The following is a 20,866-nucleotide window of genomic DNA, read 5'->3' as shown; positions in this document are numbered from 1 at the left end:
CCTCCAATTGATTGATGTCCCAGGGGTGGGTGGGAACTTAGGGTCACAAGAGTCCATCCACAACGTCTTGAGATACCTCCCCAGTTCACAAACCGACAAACAAACAGACAGGTGAAAACATGACCTCTACACAGCTCGGCGGCAGAGTTAACTACTCGGTGCATGCTAAGCATGGCAATAACGGTCTGGATACTGAAGCCCGAAAGTACCCATAAATTTGGTAACTATGATCAAGATGGCAGCTCAAATACCAACTGGACTAACCTCATTACACCAAACTTGGTCACCATTCTAAGAAGCAGGTGCTTTACCGTTCACAGTTCTCATGAGGTGAGGTTGAGTATTATGAAGTATTATTACATTTCAAGTTTTATTCATTATTGGAAATTATAACTGTTTTTATTGTATCACACAGGGACCTTCTCCGAACTTTGACTCTGGAGGAGCAGGATACACTGGAACGCAGCTTGTGTGCCTCGCTGGATCATCCAAGTCTCCCAGGAACAAGTCATCCTCAAAGTTCTTCTCCCTCATCCTCAAACAACCATGTTCCTCTTCCTACTCTCCCTGAGATCACAGACTCTTTAGTGTCATCCCCTGAGCCCTCCGTGCCTTTACCTGGATACCAAGCAGACCTCGCATGCTCCCTGCAGTTTGACGCGCACGAGCAGGCTGAGATCTCGGCCCTGGTGCACCGGGCGGGGAGTGTGATGCACTGCCTTCTCTCCCCACCCAGCAGCAATCCTTCACCGGCCCGGCATGTCGTGAGTCCCTTCGAACAGGTAGGAAGTAACCAAGATTGCAAAGATTACATTTATTTGATTGTTTTTTTTTTTGTTTTTTTTGTATACAGGATCGAGGCTCGTGTAAGCTAACATTTATTCCACAAAAAATCAAACAGACACACAAAACATATAATAAGGGTAGCGGTAGACAAGATGGGGAGAGAAGGGGAAGCACACAAACACAACATTTGAGAGCAGGGACATCGGGAGATCTGTGGGGGGGGGGTATGAGGGGAGGAGGTGTGGGAAGGGGGTGAGGGGTGGGAGAAGTATAAAACACATGGACACTGCAAGGACTTCCAGGAAGGAAGTTGGTATTTCAAAAAAGTGAATCTGGGGTGAAATTAGCGGGGGTAGAAAAGATCAAGGTTTTGAGCATGACCCCAATTAGCGCATATGGGTGTTCCTATCTTTTCTGGTGGTCTTGGGGAGCCAGAGTGTGGGGAGGTCTTGGTGGCCGGGGTGTGCGGGTGGTCTTGAGGAAGAAAATTATCAATGTAAATGTGTATTGTGTATCGCCCCCTCCAGGTGGAAGAGGGTATTACAAGTTCCGGCCTTTACAGGACAGTATTCCTGTCTCCACGTTTTCCAGTGCAGTGAGGTGTTTTCAATTATAAGCAGTAGGCATGTTTTTGCTTCATGCATGTAACCCGGATTATTTTTTTTCTGGGAGCGATTGAGGCAGCTGTCAGTTGCTTATACACCACCCAAATAAAGGTATTGTCAGAAGAACGTGTTGCATGCTTGGAACAAGATCGCCTAGATCGGGTACTCTGCTAGTATTTAAATATAACAGTAAAAACACACGTGTCTATCACGGTTCACCTGTAAGACAAAAACCTCCATGAGGCTGATTTGACGGGATCGTTTCATCGTGCGTATCTTTTACTTGATGACTGAATGGGAAATTCTGACGATTCCTGGAATGTCCCGGCTGACTTGAAAAGGTTTGTAATTGGACAATTGACCTTTGGGACTTTTCACAATAATACCAAAATGGGCCGGCGGAGACGGACCATTGGGAAAAGGGAAGATATGGATTGCCTACATTTTGATGAGGCTTTCAAGTATATCATGTAACTGGATCACTTCTGCATTGTATTTTTGTTTTTTCGTCAGATTTTGTTATTTTCATTTAAAAGTTACCAGTTTAATTTGAAAACCTGGCAAGTAAAAACACTGGCAACTGTCACCTAAATACATCAGTGTAACCAGTGCAGGAGTCCCAAGGAGCTCTTTAATACATACTGGCACATAAGACCCGTCGCTTCGCTGACTGGAATACTAATATTTGCGTAATTGCAAAAAAAAAAAAATGTTCTTGTTGTTTGTGTGCTCCTTTCATGTACTTTTTATATGTTTTTCTATTGCTTTGAGAAGTATCTTTCGATACAGTCATGTGAAAAAGTAAGTACACCCCATGTAAAGTTTTGACTTTTTCAACATATTTCAACATACAGCTATTTGATCTTCATTTCAACAATATTGATAGATAAAGGTGATATAATATAACAAATATCATGAAACATTTACATTGTGTAATCCATTGTATAATTTAAATAAACATAAATGCAAATTTCGCATGTGGAAAAAGTAAGTACACCCCTACATTTATCACTACTTCAAATACCTCAAATTAGAATCAGGTGCAATCATTTAAACCTCAGACATTTAGTTTGGTTTGCTCTTTGTTGTTGAAGTGTGCGGCGTCACCATGCCTAGATCAAAATAGCTCTCCGAGGCCTTCAGAAAGAAGGTTATAGATTCCTACGAGTCTGGGAAGGGATTGAAAAACGATCTCCAAACAATTTGAAATCAATAATTCGACTGTCCGGAAGATCATCTACAAGTGGAGAAGATTCCAAACAACTGCCAACTTGTTCAGGCCAGGCCGCCCCAGCAAGTTCAGCCCGAGAGCAGACCGCAAGATGCTGAAAGAAGTCTCGAAGAACCACAGAATGTCATCACGGGACCTACAGGTAGCTCTTGCCACTGTTGATGTCAAAGTGCACGAGTCTACAATTAGAAAGAGGCTGCACAAATTTGATCTACATGGGAGGTGTGCCAAGAGGAAACCTTTGCTGTCCAGAAAGAACATCAGGGCAAGACTAAAGTTTGCCATTGAACACTGAGGCAAAGACCAGCACTTCTGGAACAATGTGCTCTGGACAGATGAGTCAAAGGTAGAGCTATTTGGCCACAGTACCAGAAGACATGTTTGGCGAAAACCAAAGACAGCATTTGACCACAAGAACCTGATACCAACTGTAAAGCATGGTGGTGGAAAAATTATGGTTTGGGGCAGCTTTGCTGCATCAGGGCCTGGGCAGCTCAACAACATAGAATCCACTATGAATTCTTCATTGTACCAGAGGGTGCTTGAGGATAATGTGAGGCCATCTGTCGGAAAGTTGAAGCTCAACCGAAGGTGGACCTTGCAACATGACAATGACCCTAAACATACCAGTAAATCTACCAAGGAATGGCTGAATAGAAAGAAATGGAGGGTTCTGGAATGGCCAAGTTAAAGCCCGGATCTAAATCCCATCGAGATGTTGTGGGGGGATTTGAAACGAGCTGTGCATGCAAGAACATTAAAAAAAACATTGCCTCAAAAAGAGAACCATGACAATTACAAATACATGTCGGCAGGGTACAGCCCGAAGTGGAGATCGGTTTCTGAGGTTTGGGACATGGAATGTAGGGACAATGACAGGGAGATCAGGAGAAGTGGTGGAAGTATTGGTCAGAAGAAGAGTGGACATATGTTGTGTGCAAGAGACGAGATGGAAGGGAAGTGGTGTGAGAATGGTGAAGGGTAGGCAGGGACAGAAATACAAGTTTGTGTGGCAAGGGTGCTTGGAGGGCGTGAATGGTGTTGGTGTCCTGTTTTCTGAGGAGTTTGTAGACAGTGTGGTGAGTGTGACTAGAGTGAGTGATAGGTTGATGATGGTAAAAATGATGATTGGAAAGCTCTTGGTGAACGTCATCTCGGGATATGCTCCACAGGTTGGTCGGAGCGATGAAGAGAAGGACAAGTTCTGGTGTGCGATAGAGAAGCTGATGGAAAACGTGAAGGATGAGGAAGTTGTTGTGGTAGGAGGAGACCTAAATGGACATTTAGGAAGGAGTATGGATGGTTTTGACGGAGTTCATGGGGGTTACGGATATGGTGTGAGAAATGGAGAAGGTGAAAGGATTTTGGAGTTTGCTGATGGAGCTGATTTGTTGATTTGTAATACTCAGTTCCAGAAAGAGGATAATAAGCTTGTTACATACACGTCAGGTGGGTCGACGACAACCGTTGACTACCTGATGGTGCGTAGGCGAGATAGGGGGCACCTCCGAGACACAAAGGTGATCCCGGGGGAGGAGGCTGTTTCACAGCACCACTTGGTTTTCTGCGACGTAAGGGTGAAAGGTGCGAGGAGAGCTCGGCGGGTGAAGTACCAACCGAGAATGAAGGTGTGGAGGTTGAAAGAGGTGACAGTAAGGGAGGCATTAAAAGAGAGGCTGAGTAGGGTCGAGGATGATGTGGTTGAGCTTGAAAGTGGTTGGATGTCAATGAAAGCTTGTCTGTTGGGAGCCGTTGGTGAGGTATGTGGATGGACAAAAGGACCACCGAGGCACTCGGAAACATGGTGGTGGGATGATGAAGTTGGAAAGAGGATTGACGAGAAGAGGAAGAAGTTCAAGGAGTGGCAGAAGGTGAAGGGTACGGGAGCAGAAACAGCAGAGCATGAAAGTTATAAGGCAGCCAGGAAGGCTGCAAAGAAAGAGGTAGCAAAGGCCCAGGAGGCATGTAGGAAAATGTTTGGAGAACGCTTGGATTCGGAAGAGGGTCAGAAAGCAGTATTCAGGATTGCAAAGCAGATAGCGAAAGAGAGGTGTGATGTGATGGGGGTGAGCTGCTTGAAGGATGAAGTGGGACAAATCGTTTTCGACCCAGATGGAATTAAAGGAAGATGGAAAAGATATATGGAAATGCTGTTGAATACAGAGAATGAATGGGATGGCAACATAGAGAGTAACCCAGTTTTAGGACCGGCAGAGAAGATAACTGAGAAGGAAGTTGAGGAAGCGATAAAAGCAATGAAGGGTAGAAAAGCGGGAGGGCCGACGGGAGTTGTGGGAGATATGTTGAAGGCAGCAGGAAGTTGGGGTGTGAAGAGAATGACAGAGATCTGTAATCTGGTGGTGAAAGAAGGCCGCATTCCAGTGGATTGGGAACTGAGTACCCTCGTCCCTCTATACAAGGGGAAAGGTGACCCTCTGGAGTGTGGCTCGTACCGAGCGATAAAGTTATTGGAGCATGGAATGAAGGTATTGGAAAGGGTGTTGGAGAGGAGGATAAGGAAGAAAGTGAAGATCGACGAAATGCAGTTTGGATTTATGCCAGGAAGAAGAACGACAGACGCGCTTTTCATTGTAAGGCAGTTGCAGGAGAAGTACATGGAGAAGAGGAAGAAGTTGTTTCTTGGGTTTGTTGATCTGGAGAAAGCATTCGATCGGGTTCCACGCAAAGTATTGACATGGGCATTGAGGAAGTTAGGAGTGGAGGAATGGTTGATCAGAGTAGTGATGGCAATGCACAAAAGAGCGCGCACAGCTGTAAGGACGAAGGACGGGAACAGTGGTGAGTTTGAGGTGAAGGTGGGAGTGCATCAGGGGTCGGTACTAAGTCCACTACTATTTGTAGCTGTGATGGAGGTGCTGGCTCAGAACGTAAAGGAGGGTTTACCGTGGGAGTTGTTGTATGCAGATGATCTGGTGTTGATTGCGGAAAGTATGGATGGACTGAAGGAAAAGATGAACACGTGGAAGGAATGTATGGAGACAAAAGGTCTGAAGGTGAATACCGGAAAGACGAAGGTGATGGCAAGTGGTAAAGCATGTGGTGAGGTGGAAAGAACTGGGAAGTGGCCCTGTGCTGTGTGTAGGAAGGGTGTCGGAGTGAACTCCATTCAGTGTACAATGTGCGCTGAGTGGGTTCATCAAAAATGTAGTGGTCTGAGAGGGTCATTAACCAGTGTGGCAGCTACATTCAAATGTAAGGTGTGCACAGAGGGAGCTGCAGATGGAGGAAATGTTGAGTTGGATCTTGGAGACGGCGTGAAGCTGGAAGGTGTGAAAACATTTTGCTACCTCGGAGACATGCTGAATGGAGAAGGTGGATCAGACTCGGCAACGGTTGCTCGAGTGAGATGTGCATGGAAGAAGTTTCGGGAATTGAGTGGCGTGCTGATGATGAGGGGAGTGTCGTTGAAGCTGAAGGGAAAGGTGTATGCTGCATGTGTGAGAAGTGTTATGATTTATGGGAGCGAGACATGGGTAATGAACGTAGAGCAGCAACGAAGGTTGGAAAGGGTGGAAATGCGAATGGTTCGACGGATGTGCGGAGTATCGTTGAGAGAGAGGAAGACAAATGATGAATTGCGAAAGATGATGGGAATAGAGCCTGTGATTGATGCTGTGAAGAGGAACAGGTTGAGATGGTTTGGTCATGTGTTGAGGAAGGATGAAAGTGACTGGTTGAGAAGAGTGATGGAAATGAATGTAGAAAGAAGTAGAAGACGGGGAAGACCGAGAAAGACTTGGCTAAAGATGGTGGAAGAAGAAATGCGGGCAAGGGGGTTAACAAGGAGAGATGCAGAAAATAGGGCAAAATGGAGAAGATTGTCATGGGGACCGCAAGGCTAACCCCCGCTCTAGCAGGGAAAATGGCCTTTAAAATGCATGTTGTTGTTGTTGTTGTGCATGCAAGAAACCCCTCAAACATCGCACAGCTAAAATAATTCTGCATGGAGGAAGGAGTGGGCAAAAATTTCTCCCATTCGATGTCAGAGACTGGTAGACAGTTATAAGAAATGCCTACTTGAGGTTGTTTCTGCCAAAGGGGGCAATACCACCTATTAGAGCCAAGGGTGTACTTACTTTTTCCACATGCGAAATTTGCATTTATGTTTATTTAAATTATGCAATGGACTACAAAATGTAAATGTTTCATGATATTTGTTATATTATATCACCTTTATCTCTCAATATTGTTGAAATGAAGATCAAATCGCTGTATGTTGAAATATGTTGAAAAAGTCAAAACTTTACATGGGGTGTACTTACTTTTTCACGTGACTGTACATAAACAGTTCCTGCTATCATAGAATAAAAAATTATTATCTGTCACCGTAGGTGGGGGGAGATTATGTTTTCATCCCTGTCTGGCTGTGAGCAGGATAGCTCAAGTTATGGATGTATTTGGATGAAATTTGGTGGAGACGTTGGGTGTGTGACACGGACTTAGCTATCCATTACTCCAGTTAACAAGGACTAATTGATTCGATTTTGGTGAAGATCCGAACCCGGATACTGGAATTTTTAAGTGATTCTTCGCCATTGAGAGATGGGGCCAAAAACTATATATAGCATGATATCTGAAATGTTATGGATGGATTCGGACGAAACTTGGTGGACAGATTTTGTGTGTGACAAGGACGAATTGATTAGATATTGGTGAAGATCCAGATATGAGAAAATTTTAAGTGATTCTTCATTGAGAGATGGGGCCAAAAATTATATGATAGCATGACAAAAATGTGTGGATGGATTATGACACTAACAAGCCGATTAGAATTTGGTTCAGGTCTGAATCCAGATCCGGCCTATCTGTGGGATACAAAACATAAACTGTTCAGCCTGGTGGAGATATGCACTCACCCAAGTGCCGTTCTCGTAAGCTTTGCAATGGTACCATTTTTATCATTCTGCAACAGCAGGAACCCTTTAGAATATAGTGTGACATTTGGACGGGCGCTGCTCCTTTTAGTAATGGAAGATGTCCTTGAGAGACAATCGTCACCATGGTTTGCAGTCAATCATCTAAATTACAAAACATTTTGTTTCCATTGACCAGAAATTTTGGTTCACGAGTTATCAAGTGACCACTATATTCGTCATGTGTGTGCGTCTGTCTGTGTGTGTGTCTGTCTGTCCGCAGCATAACTACCCGATGATATCATCCGATCTTGATGAAACTTGGGTGGGAGGTTGATATCATGATCTAGTTGTGTCCTGCCTAGAGTGGGCGTATTGCGCCCATTGTGGGCAGAGCCACGCCTGAAAAAGATGCCTTTTTAGGGGGTAATCAATTTCAAGCTACATCTTCTCCAATGGGTTTGTTGGAATCTGACATGGGTTTCAGTATTTGGTTAGGCCAATGTCATGTGTCTCGCCCCACGGAGCTCGATTTTTCATTGTTCCTATTTTTTTCTTTTTTCTTTTTTTCTCTTTTTTTTTTTTCATTTCATTTTTCACCGAATTTTCGGTATTGTGTAGCTAACTAACCTCATAACTGATTATACATTATTTTCTATTTCATTTCAAGGTCAGTAACCTTCGTTTTGACATTTCCGGGCCTGTTTCTGTTATAGTCCGTCCTTTGTCATTGAATACCGCTCGCTCGTGAACCATCGTCGTCTCCTGACTTGTCATCATTATTTTCTGTTCCACCTTTCCTCGTATCGCATATGTTCTTATCGCCATCTTCTTCTTCTTCTTCTTCATGACTGTTATTGTTTTTTCCTTGTTGAGAATTCAATTAATTTCTCCACTCTTAACCCTACCCCTACAGCTCCCGCCTGATGAGGATGAGAGACTTTTTGTTATGGAAGATGTGGATGGGGGAGAGCGTTTGCTCGGTGAAAGACCACGAGAATTCCGGGATGAAACTGGGGCCCACGGCCGATTAACAGTGATGCTGGAAGGAGGAAACTTAATTGATGGATGCTGGAAAAGTGGGGGAATTGTGACTGAAGATGAGGAGAGGGGAAAATTTGAAGGCAGAGTATATACAAATGAGCGTGCAGTGTTGGAGAATAACAACGTGAAAGAAGCAACCAATGAGGATGCCAGAAATAATTTTGATAATAATTATGGATTACTTGTAAGTCGTGGCACAAATGGAGAGAGTAACTGCAGGGTATTAGGAAGTGAAAGAAAACACAGAAAGAATGAGCACAAAAAACGAAAAAGCATATTGACTGCAGAGGAGAATGAGCTAGAGCTGGAGAAGAATGAGCTTGCATTGCAACAAAATGGAGTTGACTTGAGGAAGAGTGAGGATGAACTTGAGAATAATGAGGTGGCCTTTGTCGAGCATGAGATTAGAGTGGAGGAAAATGATAGGATCATGTGGGATGGTGGAAATGGCGTGCAAGAAAGCGGCGAGAACAACGGAGAATGTGATGAGTTTTCAAGAAGGGTTGGGGCAGCAAAAGAGATAGCAAATAGGACAGGTGGAATGTGCCTATCTGCTACGGTCATCTTTAGGCCTCGAGACGATGCAATGCAAACAAACTCAGGTTGTTCTAAGTCTACTCCACTGAATCGTTCAGCTCTCAATTGCAATGCGACATCTGGTGCAGTTCGAGATTCTCGGCTCGATTGCGCGGAAATCATAGTGGAAGCAGCAGTCTCTAATGAAACGAGTGTGGCACGCGGCACCACAACTCCGGAGGCCCTCTCATCTGGTTGCCAAAGGTAAGATGGGCTTGTTCAGTGGACCTGCTGATAGGTCAGCCATCAGAAAAAAAAACGAAGCTTGTTGTTTTAGTGACTTTCTCATTTTTCTCCCCCAATGGATACTGGCCAGTCAAATTGGAGGAGAAATGAACATTAGACAGATGGGCTATATAACCTGTTTAAATTTTCATGCAGATAGATCTCTGAATATCAATACTGTATTACTCTTGTGACTGGCTGTGGTTTCGGTCTTATGGGGTTCTTCAGAGCACTGGTAAGATTTGCATCTGAATTGCATCTCCAAGGCTGTATTGTTGTAATGAAATGGCCGCTGCACATTGTTTGAATTATTTTCTGTTGATGACCCCAGAATTGATCAGTAACATTCTCTCTTCCTTAGGATGAGAGTGCTAGACAGGTAATGGTGTATTTCTAAATCTGGCCACATATTTTTACAAATCCACTTCATGACAATAGGAGGATTTATTGTGCACATTTACATATCGTGATGGTGTTCACTGCATACATCACGGCAAGATTCTACACTTCCTTCCAAGCACTATCCTCCATCATTCCTACCCGTGATCTTTTTGTTTTTTTGCTTCATTAACCATTCCCATTCACTTGCAAATTGCTATATTTCCTTCTGTCTTCTCTCTCCTCCATATTCGTTCATCTCTTTCCTTATTGTGCCATTGTTGTCTGACTTTTAAGACGATTCAAATTCTTTTAGATTCAGATTATTTTAAGACTTTTAGATCAGATTTTTAGATAAGATTATTTTAAGATTCTTCAGATTCTTTTAGATTCAGATTATTTTCAGACTTTTAGATCAGATTTTTAGATAAGATTATTTTAAGACTCTTCAGATTATTTTACATTCAGATTCTTTTAAGACACTTCAGATTATTTTAGATTCAGATTCTTTGAAGCCTTAGATAATAAATTTCGATCAGCTTCTTTTTAAGACGAGATTCTTTTAGATAAGATTCTTTGAAGACTTTTAGATCAGATTTTCAGATCAGAGTCTTTTAAGACTTCAGATTCTTTTAGATAATATTTTTTTGAAGATTTTTAGATCAGATTCTTTTAAGACTTCAGATTATTTTAGATTCAAATTCTTTTAAGACTTTTAGATCATATTATTTTAAGACTCTTCAGATTATTTTAGATTCAGATTCTTTGAATACTTTTAGAGCAGATTATTTTAAGACTTTTCGATCAGATTTTTAGATCTGATTCTTTTAAGACTTCAGATTATTTTACATAAGATTCTTTGAAGACTTTTAGATCAGCTTCTTTTAAGATTCTTCAGATTCTTTTAGATTGATTCTGTTAGATTCAGATTCTTTGAAGACTTTTAGATCAGATTTTTAGATCGGCTTCTTTCAAGACTTCAGATTATTTTAGATAAGATTCTTTGAAGACTTTTAGATCAGATTATTTTCACACTCTTCACAATGCTAATACAGTACGTTCATCTATCTATAATTCCAGTAATCTCTGTGTATGTGTATGCGACCGCTGTTTCTCGACAACTACCGGTCCGATATACTTGAAACTTGCCAGGTATATTGCTGGGGACCCGAGGATGTGCCTTTTCAAGGTTTCATATTAATCGGACAATTACTTACCGAGCTATGTCCAAAAAACGATTCAACCAATCAGAGAGCAGCGAGCTATCGCGTGTGCCGAACGTGGCGAACACACTCTGCCTCGGACGGCACATTTGAGAGCGTATTCATTTATTTCACGTTGGCAAACTATGTTGCCGCTATGTTGGCGTTAAACTATGTTTTAAAACTAATTAAAACCATTTCATGTAAATAGAGGGGGGGGGGGGGGGGGGATTGTCACTGTACTCGCAAGCCGTTCGCCGTTCGCTTTGGCGTTGCGAATGGACCAAAACATTTCATGGACCAAACCATTTCATGTAAAGCGTTCGCCGTTCGCTTTGGCGTTGCGAATGGACCAAAACATTTCATGGACCAAACCATTTCATGTAAATAGAGGGGGGGGATATAATTTTAGATATAGATATAGTACGGGCATGCCCTAGTATTATTTAACTTTGATGGCTTGAAAGGGGTTTCATAATCTTGGATCGGGTTTGTGTCCATGCTGTTAAATGTTGAGATGAGGAAGTTGTTGTTAATGTTGTTCAAAGTTGTCAGTGTAGTTAAAAGAAACATTGACCATAGGTAGTGGCTTCACTTCACTTCAAAGGCTTCACTGTTCTAACTGACTTGGTGGCCTTGCTTTTCATTGGTAACTTACTCGGCAAAAGAACATGATGTGTCCAGAGGCAAGTTAAAGTGTGACTTATCCCAGGTTATTCGAGTTTTGCTCCAGGGTATTCGGGTTATTTATTCTTAGCCCAAATAAAGTAATTTGCTAAGCGACATCGAAAATGGATGTCAAGCAATGCACTAACGTAAAAATTAATTCACCTGCAGCTTGCTTGCAAGGAACGTTTTGTGAAATGTATGGCTGGCTTTGGATGGCTCTGCTCTTAAGAAATCTATTCAAATGAAATTGACACATAATATCCTGATTGACTCTCTACCGTTGAGCCCGAGTGGCTCACCTAGAGGTCCTAATGCTTGTGCGGTGCGGTACATTGGTTGCTCCTACAGTTTTGAGTGTTCCTGTGGTGCCGGGTGTGAACACAGCCCTGATGTGAGCCCCCGGCGGTACTCAAGCACGATAGAGTCGAGCAGCGAGTCCGACATCCTGTCACTCAGCAGTCAAAGCTTATCTAAGTCTCCATTTGTTAACAAGACCGATGCCAGGTTGGCGCTAGTTTTGTGGGGTCACACCATTACCTCAAGCAGTTTCCCTATTCATTGTTAACCTTTCTCTGTATATTGAAAGTTGTTGAGGCAATAGACTAAAATAGTGGATCCACAAAGCAAGAAGATGTGAAATTCATTGACTGGTCGAAGCAGATTTTGTATCAAAATAAGTGATGAATGAAGTGAATTTTACTTGCATTCGACCCAAATCTTAATAGCTCTACACAGGCCGCGTTGGCCTGTTTGGTCTTCCCATCTGAAATGCTGGCTCGTGGTGCTGGGAATCCAGGTTCAAATCACATGTACTACCGTTGCATATTTTTTCGACGTCTACGGAAGTCTTTGTAATTCATGTTAAAGTACACTATCGTCAACTAATTTGTTTGTCCTGCAAGTGATTCATGTACACGTATGAGTACAATGGAAACGTTTTTGTCTTGCATCGTCCTTTGAGAGGATGAATGAGACATTGGATTTTGAGGATTTTAAGAGGATTTTGTTCACCTCCTTTGTACTCCAATTGACAAAGTTTTAGCATAAATTGTCCATCGAGTTCAGAGCCAACCATTTTACAGTAAAACATCCACTTCTAATAATCCAGGAAACAAACTTGGCCTGCCTTTGGTTGCATTCAAGTTATTCTCCATTCAAAAAAGTCTAACAAACACCTACTATGGTCGCCCCAAAAGTTGTCACTCGACCTACATGACAGGCATATTAACATTGACGGGCTTTATTAGTGTCACAATGTTCAACCCAATCTCCATCCTTTTTAATTAATGCACATCGTCCAGCAGTAAACTAACTTTTTTGATACCATCATGGAAGCCTTCCTCCAGAAGTGTTCTTAACACTGTGAGGATTTGGCTGTGTTAACCAAATTTGACACATGCAGAACGTTTTCCCCAAAACCTTGCGGATTTTTACCTCCGTCACCGAAGGTAGACCTGGGTTGTTTTCACCTCCGTCTGTCTGTCTGTGAGCAGGATATCTCAAAGTTGACGGATTCAGACGAAATTTTGTGTACAGGTTGGGCATGTGGTGAGGACTAATTGACTAATGAATTGTTTTGGTGAAGATCCGAATCAAGATCCGAGAATTTTTTAAAGTGATTTTTCACCATTGAGTGATCGGGCTAAAAAAAAACTATCTACAGCATGATACTTCAAAAAAGACCTTTTCCTGGATAAGGTTGCAAGCTGGGTGACAAACTTTTGGGATGACCCTCATAACCCTCTTTCAGGTCCCATTGACGATGTACGAAGTCGAGGCTTTAGTTGCAAAATGTCTCTGCTAAATCACTGGTGGGCACTCTTACTGCTGCGGCCGATAGGACAGCTCAGAGTTGCTCTACTTGCCTTGGAGCTAGCTAGTTTGGGTTCAATTTCCATTCGAACTGCACCATCATCCTTCACATGAGTGATGTTACATTACTGAGAGCACTTTTCTTCAGAGGGCAATTTAAGCCGGCTGTCCTATCAGCTAACATCTGTTAATAGACTCCCAACGATTTTACCACGCCTTTTTATAAAGAATAGGCCGTTGTTACTCGTACTCGTAAATTCCAAATTACTGCTCTCATAAACAGTCACTGCACAGCAGCATTGCCACACTTCAATCATGATGTAACCAGCAGAGATTATTAGTAATTGAATCCCGATGAAATACACTTTTGCCAGGTTATATTCGCAATGGTCCCGTAGACGTAGATAATTGTATTTTATTTGTACATTTGTGACGTCGTATATCCGTTCTACAACAGGCGACTCTTCTATCGGCCTATTGGAAAAAAAAAAACACTTAGGCAGTAAGTACCACCACCAAAATTGATCTGTCTAGCTGAGGTTCCATTGCATATATGTACAACAACCACAAGCACTGCACGTGGCTCGAGGGCAATTCTTACCATCAGGGCTTGTTACCAACTTGATTCTTGGGCTAGAAAAGACAAGTCGCATTTGGGGTTGGTGTGTAGCTTCATGAATTAAAATAGGTTACTGTATCAGTGTATCAATTAATTATATTAATATATAATTGTTTGCAGGATTGATCATTTATGAGCATGCTGATCAGTGTTAATACTGTAATTACTGAACGTTGTTGTGGTGCAGCGATGGTGGAGACAGCATTGAGGAGGAGAGAGATTATGAAGAGGAATTGGAGTTGCAAGCTACGAAAAGAAGGCTGCGGGCACGTTTCAAAGGCAGCGGCGACCTCATCCATCGCCTCTTCGTCTGCATCTCAGGTCCTTTGATATAAATATATATATATATATATATATATATATATATATATATATATTGATACGGTTTTGAGATTTGTACATATGACATCATTAAAGGCTAAAGGTTTGCCCCCCATAGTTAGTCCACAAGCAACACGTAGGCCCACAGTTTAGAGTATTAGTTATGTCATAGTATGTGTAAGAGTTGGCCATTTCCCTAGTAACATCTGCGTTGTGTAAAGAAATGAGCTTAGGTCCTTTCATTTTGCGGCCACCCTCCAATTCCACCGATGGGCATAATCGATTCCGCGCCCCATTTTGGCTGATCCCTCCGTGTGTTACGCTTTGGCTGCCAGCAGCATTCGCTGCCCTTTGTTTGCTCGAAACTAGTCTGGTAACATGAGGTAGGCCTAAGAAGAGGGATGAGCGCGGGGGTCAAGGAGGGGCGGCGTCAAGGAGCACGTCAGAGGCGATGACGGTAAGGGCCACCAGCCAACCATGGCTCGAAGGGCATGGCATGATAGGGCGCGGTGAAGAACGTCTGGTGAGTTCCAGAGCAGTGTTTCCCTAACTTTATCCCCCCACGAACCCCTTGTGGATGTCAGAGGTGTCCACGAACCCCCAACTTTTCGAGACACGATCTGAGTTATTATTATACTATAATACGCATAACAGTGCTTCGTAAAAGATCAAGTTCATAGTGTAATATTGTAATGAAAAAAAACAAGAGATGAACAAATATTTATTCGGAAACTTCAAGATCAGATCACGAATTGTATCACGCATCGATCACCCATCACACGCGATGAGACGGATGCTCCTGTTTTTCCTCCCCGAGGCGTTTGATCCTCGGAGCTGTCTTGGAGAGGGCCACCCTCATGTCGGGGCCGACGTCAAGGCGTGCCCGCAGCTTTGTTTTCATGACGACCAACGCGGAGAACCCGGCTTCGCAGAGGTAGGTCGTGACGAAAGGCAGTGTCATTCGGAGCGCTTTCGCCGCTAGATTGGGGAAGGCCTCGTAGTTGCTTGCCCAAAACTCCGAGGGACTGGTGACGGTGGAGAACTGCATCTTCAGGCGGCCAGAGGCCTTCAGCTCGATCAGATCATCCTTGAGCTCGTTGTCGTCGTCGATGTCGTCAATTAGAATCGTGAAAGGATCCTGTATCCACGGATCGACCGACAGATTCGGAAAGTATCCATCAAAACTGTCAGACAGAGACTTCAGATGACCCTTGATGTCGACGACAAGCGTGGAGCAGAAATCATTCTGAGCGTCGTCATCCGCGAGGATTTGAGCGAGCCCCGGGAAGTTGACGAATGACCGCTTCTCCACGCGGTTGCTCCAAAGCCGCAGCTTTTATCGAAGCGAGTTGATCCATTCCGCTGCTTCGACGATCGTGAGGCTGCTCCCTTGAAGTGATATGTTGAGAGCGTTAAGGTGCCCGAAAATGTCACTGATGTACGCAAGCCTCGTGACGAAGACAGGGTCGCCGAAGTAGTCCGCCAAGTCGTTGCCTTTCTCACGCAGGAAAATTTCAATCTCCTGACGCAGCTGGAGGACGCGGTTCAGGATTTGGCCCCGGGATAGCCAACGCACCTCGGTGTAGTACAGAAGATGAGTGTATGCAGCACCGATGTCTTCACAGAAGACCTGGAAGAGGCGGTGGTTGAGAGCCCGAGCACGGATGAAGTTCACTGCTGTGACAACGATAGCCATTACATCACCGAGCTCCTTGGGGAGCGTCTTGGTTGCAAGGGCATGGCGATGGAGCACACAGTGTGTCACGATGACGTCGGGGCACTTGTCTTTCACCAGCGCAACGAACCCGGATCGCTTTCCCATCATCGCCGGGGCCCCATCCATACACAACGATCCGAGCTTCGTCCACTTGATGCCGTTTTCTTCCATGAAATGGTTCATGATATTCATAATGTCCACCGATTTGGTTGTTGTTTTGAGAGGAGAACAGAACAGGAACTCTTCCTTCACAGCAAATCCCGCCAAGTAGCGTGCAAAAACCAGCAATTGACTGCAGCTCGCTACGTCGGTGGATTCGTCGAGTTGCAAGCTGAAACGGCAGCTCGATTCCCGGAGTTCTTGTGTGACCTGAGCCACAATATCCTTTGACATGTCTTCAATTCTGCGCTTGATGGTGTTGTTGCACAGGGGAACACTCTTGAGTTTCTTGGCCTCCTCGGGTCCGCAAACCAAGTTCGCCATCACCACGGCGCAGGGCTTTACAAGCGTTTCGCCAATCGTATGAGCCTTTTTGTCTTTTGCAATGAGGAGCGCTACTTTGTAGGAGGCTTCAAGGATAGGCTTCGTCGACGGTTGGAACCCGTGCCGAGTCAAGCTACCCTTCGCCATGAAGCGAGCTTTCTTGCTTCGGAACACGTCTTCAGAGTCGTTCTGATGAGTCGGATGGGTGCTGGAAAGGTGGGCTTTTAGCTTCGATGGCTTCATCGACGCCTCCGCCAGCACTTTGTAACACAGAACGCATTGCGGACGTTCAGTCCCATCCTTCTCCACAAACTTCATGAACCCCCACTTGATGTACAAATCACCGTATTTGCGCTTCTTAGACATTGCGGTCTGAATTGCGGATTGCGGTCTGAATCTGTGATTGCGAATTGCGGATTTGCGAATTGCGGATTTGCGAATTGCGGATTGCGGTCTGAATCTGTGAAAAAAATATATATATATATGATGTTGATATAAATTATATGATATATCAGATTTTATTTCAACAAAAAGTACTCTAGTTTCGACTTTCAGAAACGTCTCACGAACCCCCTGGGATGAACTCACGCACCCCCTGGGGGTTCATGCACCCCAGTTAGGGAACCCCTGTTCCAGAGGGTTCTCAGGGCGTGGCAATAAAACCCTTTGCACGAGGCCCCCACCTGAGTTATGAGAAGGGAGAGGACTCGCATGCATACGAGGAGTTATGAGAAGGGAGAGGACTCGCATGCATACGAGGAGTTATGAGAAGTGAGAGGACTCGACTTACAAGAAGGCTTTATAAGGACTGCAGCGAGCACTTGCACGAGAGAAAGCCCTTGATTGTATTGAACTATTACGTACGCAGCCACGCGAGTGATTAACCGCCAGAGCCCAGCCCCTACCGTTCGCCCCGTGTTATCCCGTGTGCGCCAACGACAAGCGGAGAGCTTCTGCCGTCTCTACTATTCATCTTCGTGGTGCGAGCTGAGGACCTGAGGGAGAGCTGCCCGGACACCATCCCTGGACGTGCTGACCTGTTCGTCTGCAAACCCCGTGTGAGTGTGTCTGAGTGTGAACGGGCCCATTTGTCCAGGGAATAAGTTAAGACTGTGATTAAGGCTGCACTGTCTTCTTCTTCTGATCATTGTACATCGTGTAAATAAATCTTGTTATTCCTTTTCTTCCAATTCGACCGCCTCTGTGATTTCCATCATTGGGTAAGCGTGGCACGATTAAGAACCGCTTGGATCAGGTTCTAGTCATTGATAACGGCTCGGGTCACGGGTTCGCTACCGCTCGGCGTATCCACCAACACCCGTGATTCGTGCGGGGCTTATTTCCTCGTTTCTGGGCAGCACAAGTAATTATGTAATAGCGAATTCTTAGTCCTAAAACCCTATTCCGCGCTGTCCGGGAAGGACGTCATAGGTCCCGGGTCCCGTCGGTCAGTCAAAGACAAGGGGACTAATCCCCCCTTGGTAAGGGGAGAAGGCCGGCGCCGAGATCCGCAACAATTGTTGTCGGGGAGTGGGATTGGACCCGAAGTGCGCTTAATGCACTCAAAATCACGAGCGGCCGAAATGTAATTATTAAAATCCAAATTTAATTCGTGCCATGGATAGCCAAGACGGTCGGATGCCGGTGGGGGTAGGAGAGGAGATAGATGAGGAGTTAGAATCGATAACCCAGGACCCCCGGGAAGAATGGGAAGAAGAGGAGAACATTGATGAGGGTGCAGCAGTAGGGGTATCAGGGGAAGAAAATGGCGGCGCCTCGCACGTGGCCGCGGCAGCCGAGCCCGCTGTGCGACCCGGGTGCAACATTGAATTGTACCTAATTCAAAGAATGGCAAGAATAGACACCCAAAAGGACGAGATGAAAGCTCACGGTGAGCGATTGCAAAGCAAATTGGACGCCCAGAGCGACAAATCCACCAGGGAAATGAAAGAAATGAAAGACGGGTTAACAGGGTTGGAAAACAAAATGGGTGGCCAAATTTAAAAAATGGGAGAGGACATTGAGCGCAGGTCGAGCGGGAAGGTCGCATTGGTACGCGACGGGGTAGCGCGGTGTGAGAAACGCGGGAAAAGCGAGTTTGAGCAGAGCACAGCCAAGTTGACTGGGGTAGAAATCGCGACACGGGGTATGAAAAGGCCGACGGCTGCCGAATTGGAAAATTTATTTTATGTGCACCGGCGGTTGACGAGGAAAAAGAAAAAGAAATAAGCATAATTGAAATTGGGGTTGAAGAGACGGCAGAGTTAGAAATTGAGGCGCCAGAAAAAGAAATGGAATGTACTCAAAGTCCGTGTTCGCATCGTGATGTTGTGCTGCCTAACCCACATGAAAGTTTGCAGGTGCGGTTGCAGGAGAAGAGAATCCCAAAGGTGAGTAGGAGCGTGTGTGGCGCGAAAGTGTTTGGCGCGAAAAGATTTTTCGCGCGCTTGGGATCGCGACATCACCCGGGCGCTCGTGGAAGGTCCGTGGTGCTCTGTGTGAAGGTGAATGGCGCGCGTGTGCGAACGGCGCCGGAGCGCGAGTGTAAGACGGAGTGTATGTGGGAAGAGTGTGAAATGGAGTGTGGAACGGAGTGTGACACAGAGTGTGCGATGGCCGAAGAGTGTGCGGGAGTGCACACCAGAGCACGTGATTGGGTGTGCAGCAAAAGAGTGCACACCCGTGGTTGTAACGGGAGAGTGTACGCGAGGGTGTGCGATGGCCAAGTGTGTTACGGAGTGTGTAACAGAGGAGTGTGTGAAAATGGAGGATGCGAGCGGCGTGAGTGCGCCTGAGTGGTCTGCACCTGAGTGTGCAAGAAAAGAGAATGCAAGAGAAAGTGCAATAACGGAATGCAGGGGGTGTATGGGAGGCGCTGGAGCGCCTCGGTGTGAGAATGCGAATCGGGCATCGACGCGGACTGGGGGAGCATTTAGCGTGACGAATAGCCGACGCGAGCCCTCGGTGCGCGGGTTGCTTTGTGTGCTGCGGGGACCGGTGGGGATCGTTGCCGTGGCGGTCTCGCAAGGAGCGCCGTGCACGATTCATGCCGGGCCCCGCCCTGTATGGTCGGTGCCGGGCCGTGGCGAAAGAGGCAAACGGCACGGTTCGAGGGGGGGTAGGAGAGGTCGGACCTTCGCCCCCTAGCGGGCACGGTGCTCCGACCGGGGGAGGTTGGGCCATCGTGCTGGAGACCGAAAGTCTCCGTGCAGAGATGGCGCCTGGAACCTTGGCCCGAGCATGCCTCCTCCCCTGAATTGAAAATGCCGGACGGACCCAACCAACAGGAGACCAACCACCCGCATGCATTGCTCGGCTTTTCGAAGCCGAGCTGTGATGGAAATGTATTGCCGCACGGAGAGGCTCATAGTTAGTGGACAAATAGCCATAGTGTTGGCGAATGGTACCTTTACCATTCATCTGGGGGCACATGAGCTCTAGATTATGGGGTGGCAGTCGAAACTAGCCGAGGGCGGGCTAGGATATTGTTAGGGATTTAGTAAATAACCATAGGGACATGAGATTTAAGTAGTGACTTCTGTACAGGTAGAGGGGACGTAGAGAGATTAGATGGATGATAATGACGAGGGAAGTGCTTAGTGTAAGGTAAGACGGGAAAGCACGAGTTTTAGAGGGAAGTAGTTAGTTAGATGATGCTGTGTGTGTGTAAAAGTGTATAAGTGGTGTATTGAGGATAAGTGGAATTTGTGTTGAGTGAATGGACTTGCATGGTGTGCAAGTGGGGAATATTTGGTGTGGAATGCTTGGTGGGAGTAAGTTGTGTAGAATGAGTGGTGTGGAGTGCATGGTGCGATGGAGTGGATGGGGGAAGATGGACCCCTTCACGAATACCCGGGGAGGGTAGTTTAAAGTTAGGTAGAGGGTTTAGGTAAATTGTTGGATATTGACACCTGTGGTGCAGGTAGTAGCAGTGAAGTGCTTTGATGGGTGCATGAGTCTGTGGAATGGCTGGGTGGGCTTTGTTGGTGCGTGTGCGTGTGGGCTTTGTTGGTGCGTATGGTTATTTGGGCACTCCACCACTGGTAGTCTGTCGGCCAGGTGAGGCCGCAGGTAGGCTCTGGGAGCCAGTTAGAGTTCAGAGTAGTGTTCAGTGGGGCCCGAGGATCCGAGGAGAGGACCCGGGTAGCCCAATGCCAGAGAGGGCATCAGAGGGGTGAGAGAGCAAGGGGGGGCCTTCCCCGATTTAGGGTAGTTGCAAGGAGCAAGGTAAGCTCGGGTGGCGACTTCAGTGGCGGAGGTGCGCAGGTAGTTGGACCTGCTAGTGGAGCCACACGACTCAGCCCCGAAATTGTGCGAAGGCACA

The 20,866-nt window shown here is 45.5% G+C and overlaps 1 protein-coding gene across 14 annotated transcripts in view; it reads left to right on the top strand.

Annotated features, from left to right (window-relative positions):
• ZFYVE28 (zinc finger FYVE-type containing 28) overlaps positions 1-20,866 on the top strand; it is a 129,647-nt gene that overhangs the window by 75,810 nt on the left and 32,971 nt on the right. For 7 of the 14 annotated variants that reach the window (XM_078769947.1, XM_078769948.1, XM_078769944.1 and 4 more), the window contains exons 9-12: positions 416-782; positions 8,413-9,320; positions 11,939-12,094; positions 14,209-14,342. In XM_078769947.1, the coding sequence (XP_078626073.1) occupies positions 416-782; positions 8,413-9,320; positions 11,939-12,094; positions 14,209-14,342 (1,565 nt within the window). The remainder of the gene's footprint in view (positions 1-415; positions 783-8,412; positions 9,321-11,938; positions 12,095-14,208; positions 14,343-20,866) is intronic. The other 7 variants (XM_078769954.1, XM_078769951.1, XM_078769955.1 and 4 more) reach the window with 1 other exon arrangement.

Source organism: Myxine glutinosa, chromosome 1 (assembly GCF_964187855.1).
Source record: "Myxine glutinosa chromosome 1, kmMyxGlut1.1, whole genome shotgun sequence".
NCBI classification, from domain to species: domain Eukaryota; kingdom Metazoa; phylum Chordata; class Myxini; order Myxiniformes; family Myxinidae; genus Myxine; species Myxine glutinosa.
Note: the sequence above shows the minus strand (reverse complement) of the source record. Positions and strands in the feature narration are given on the sequence as shown.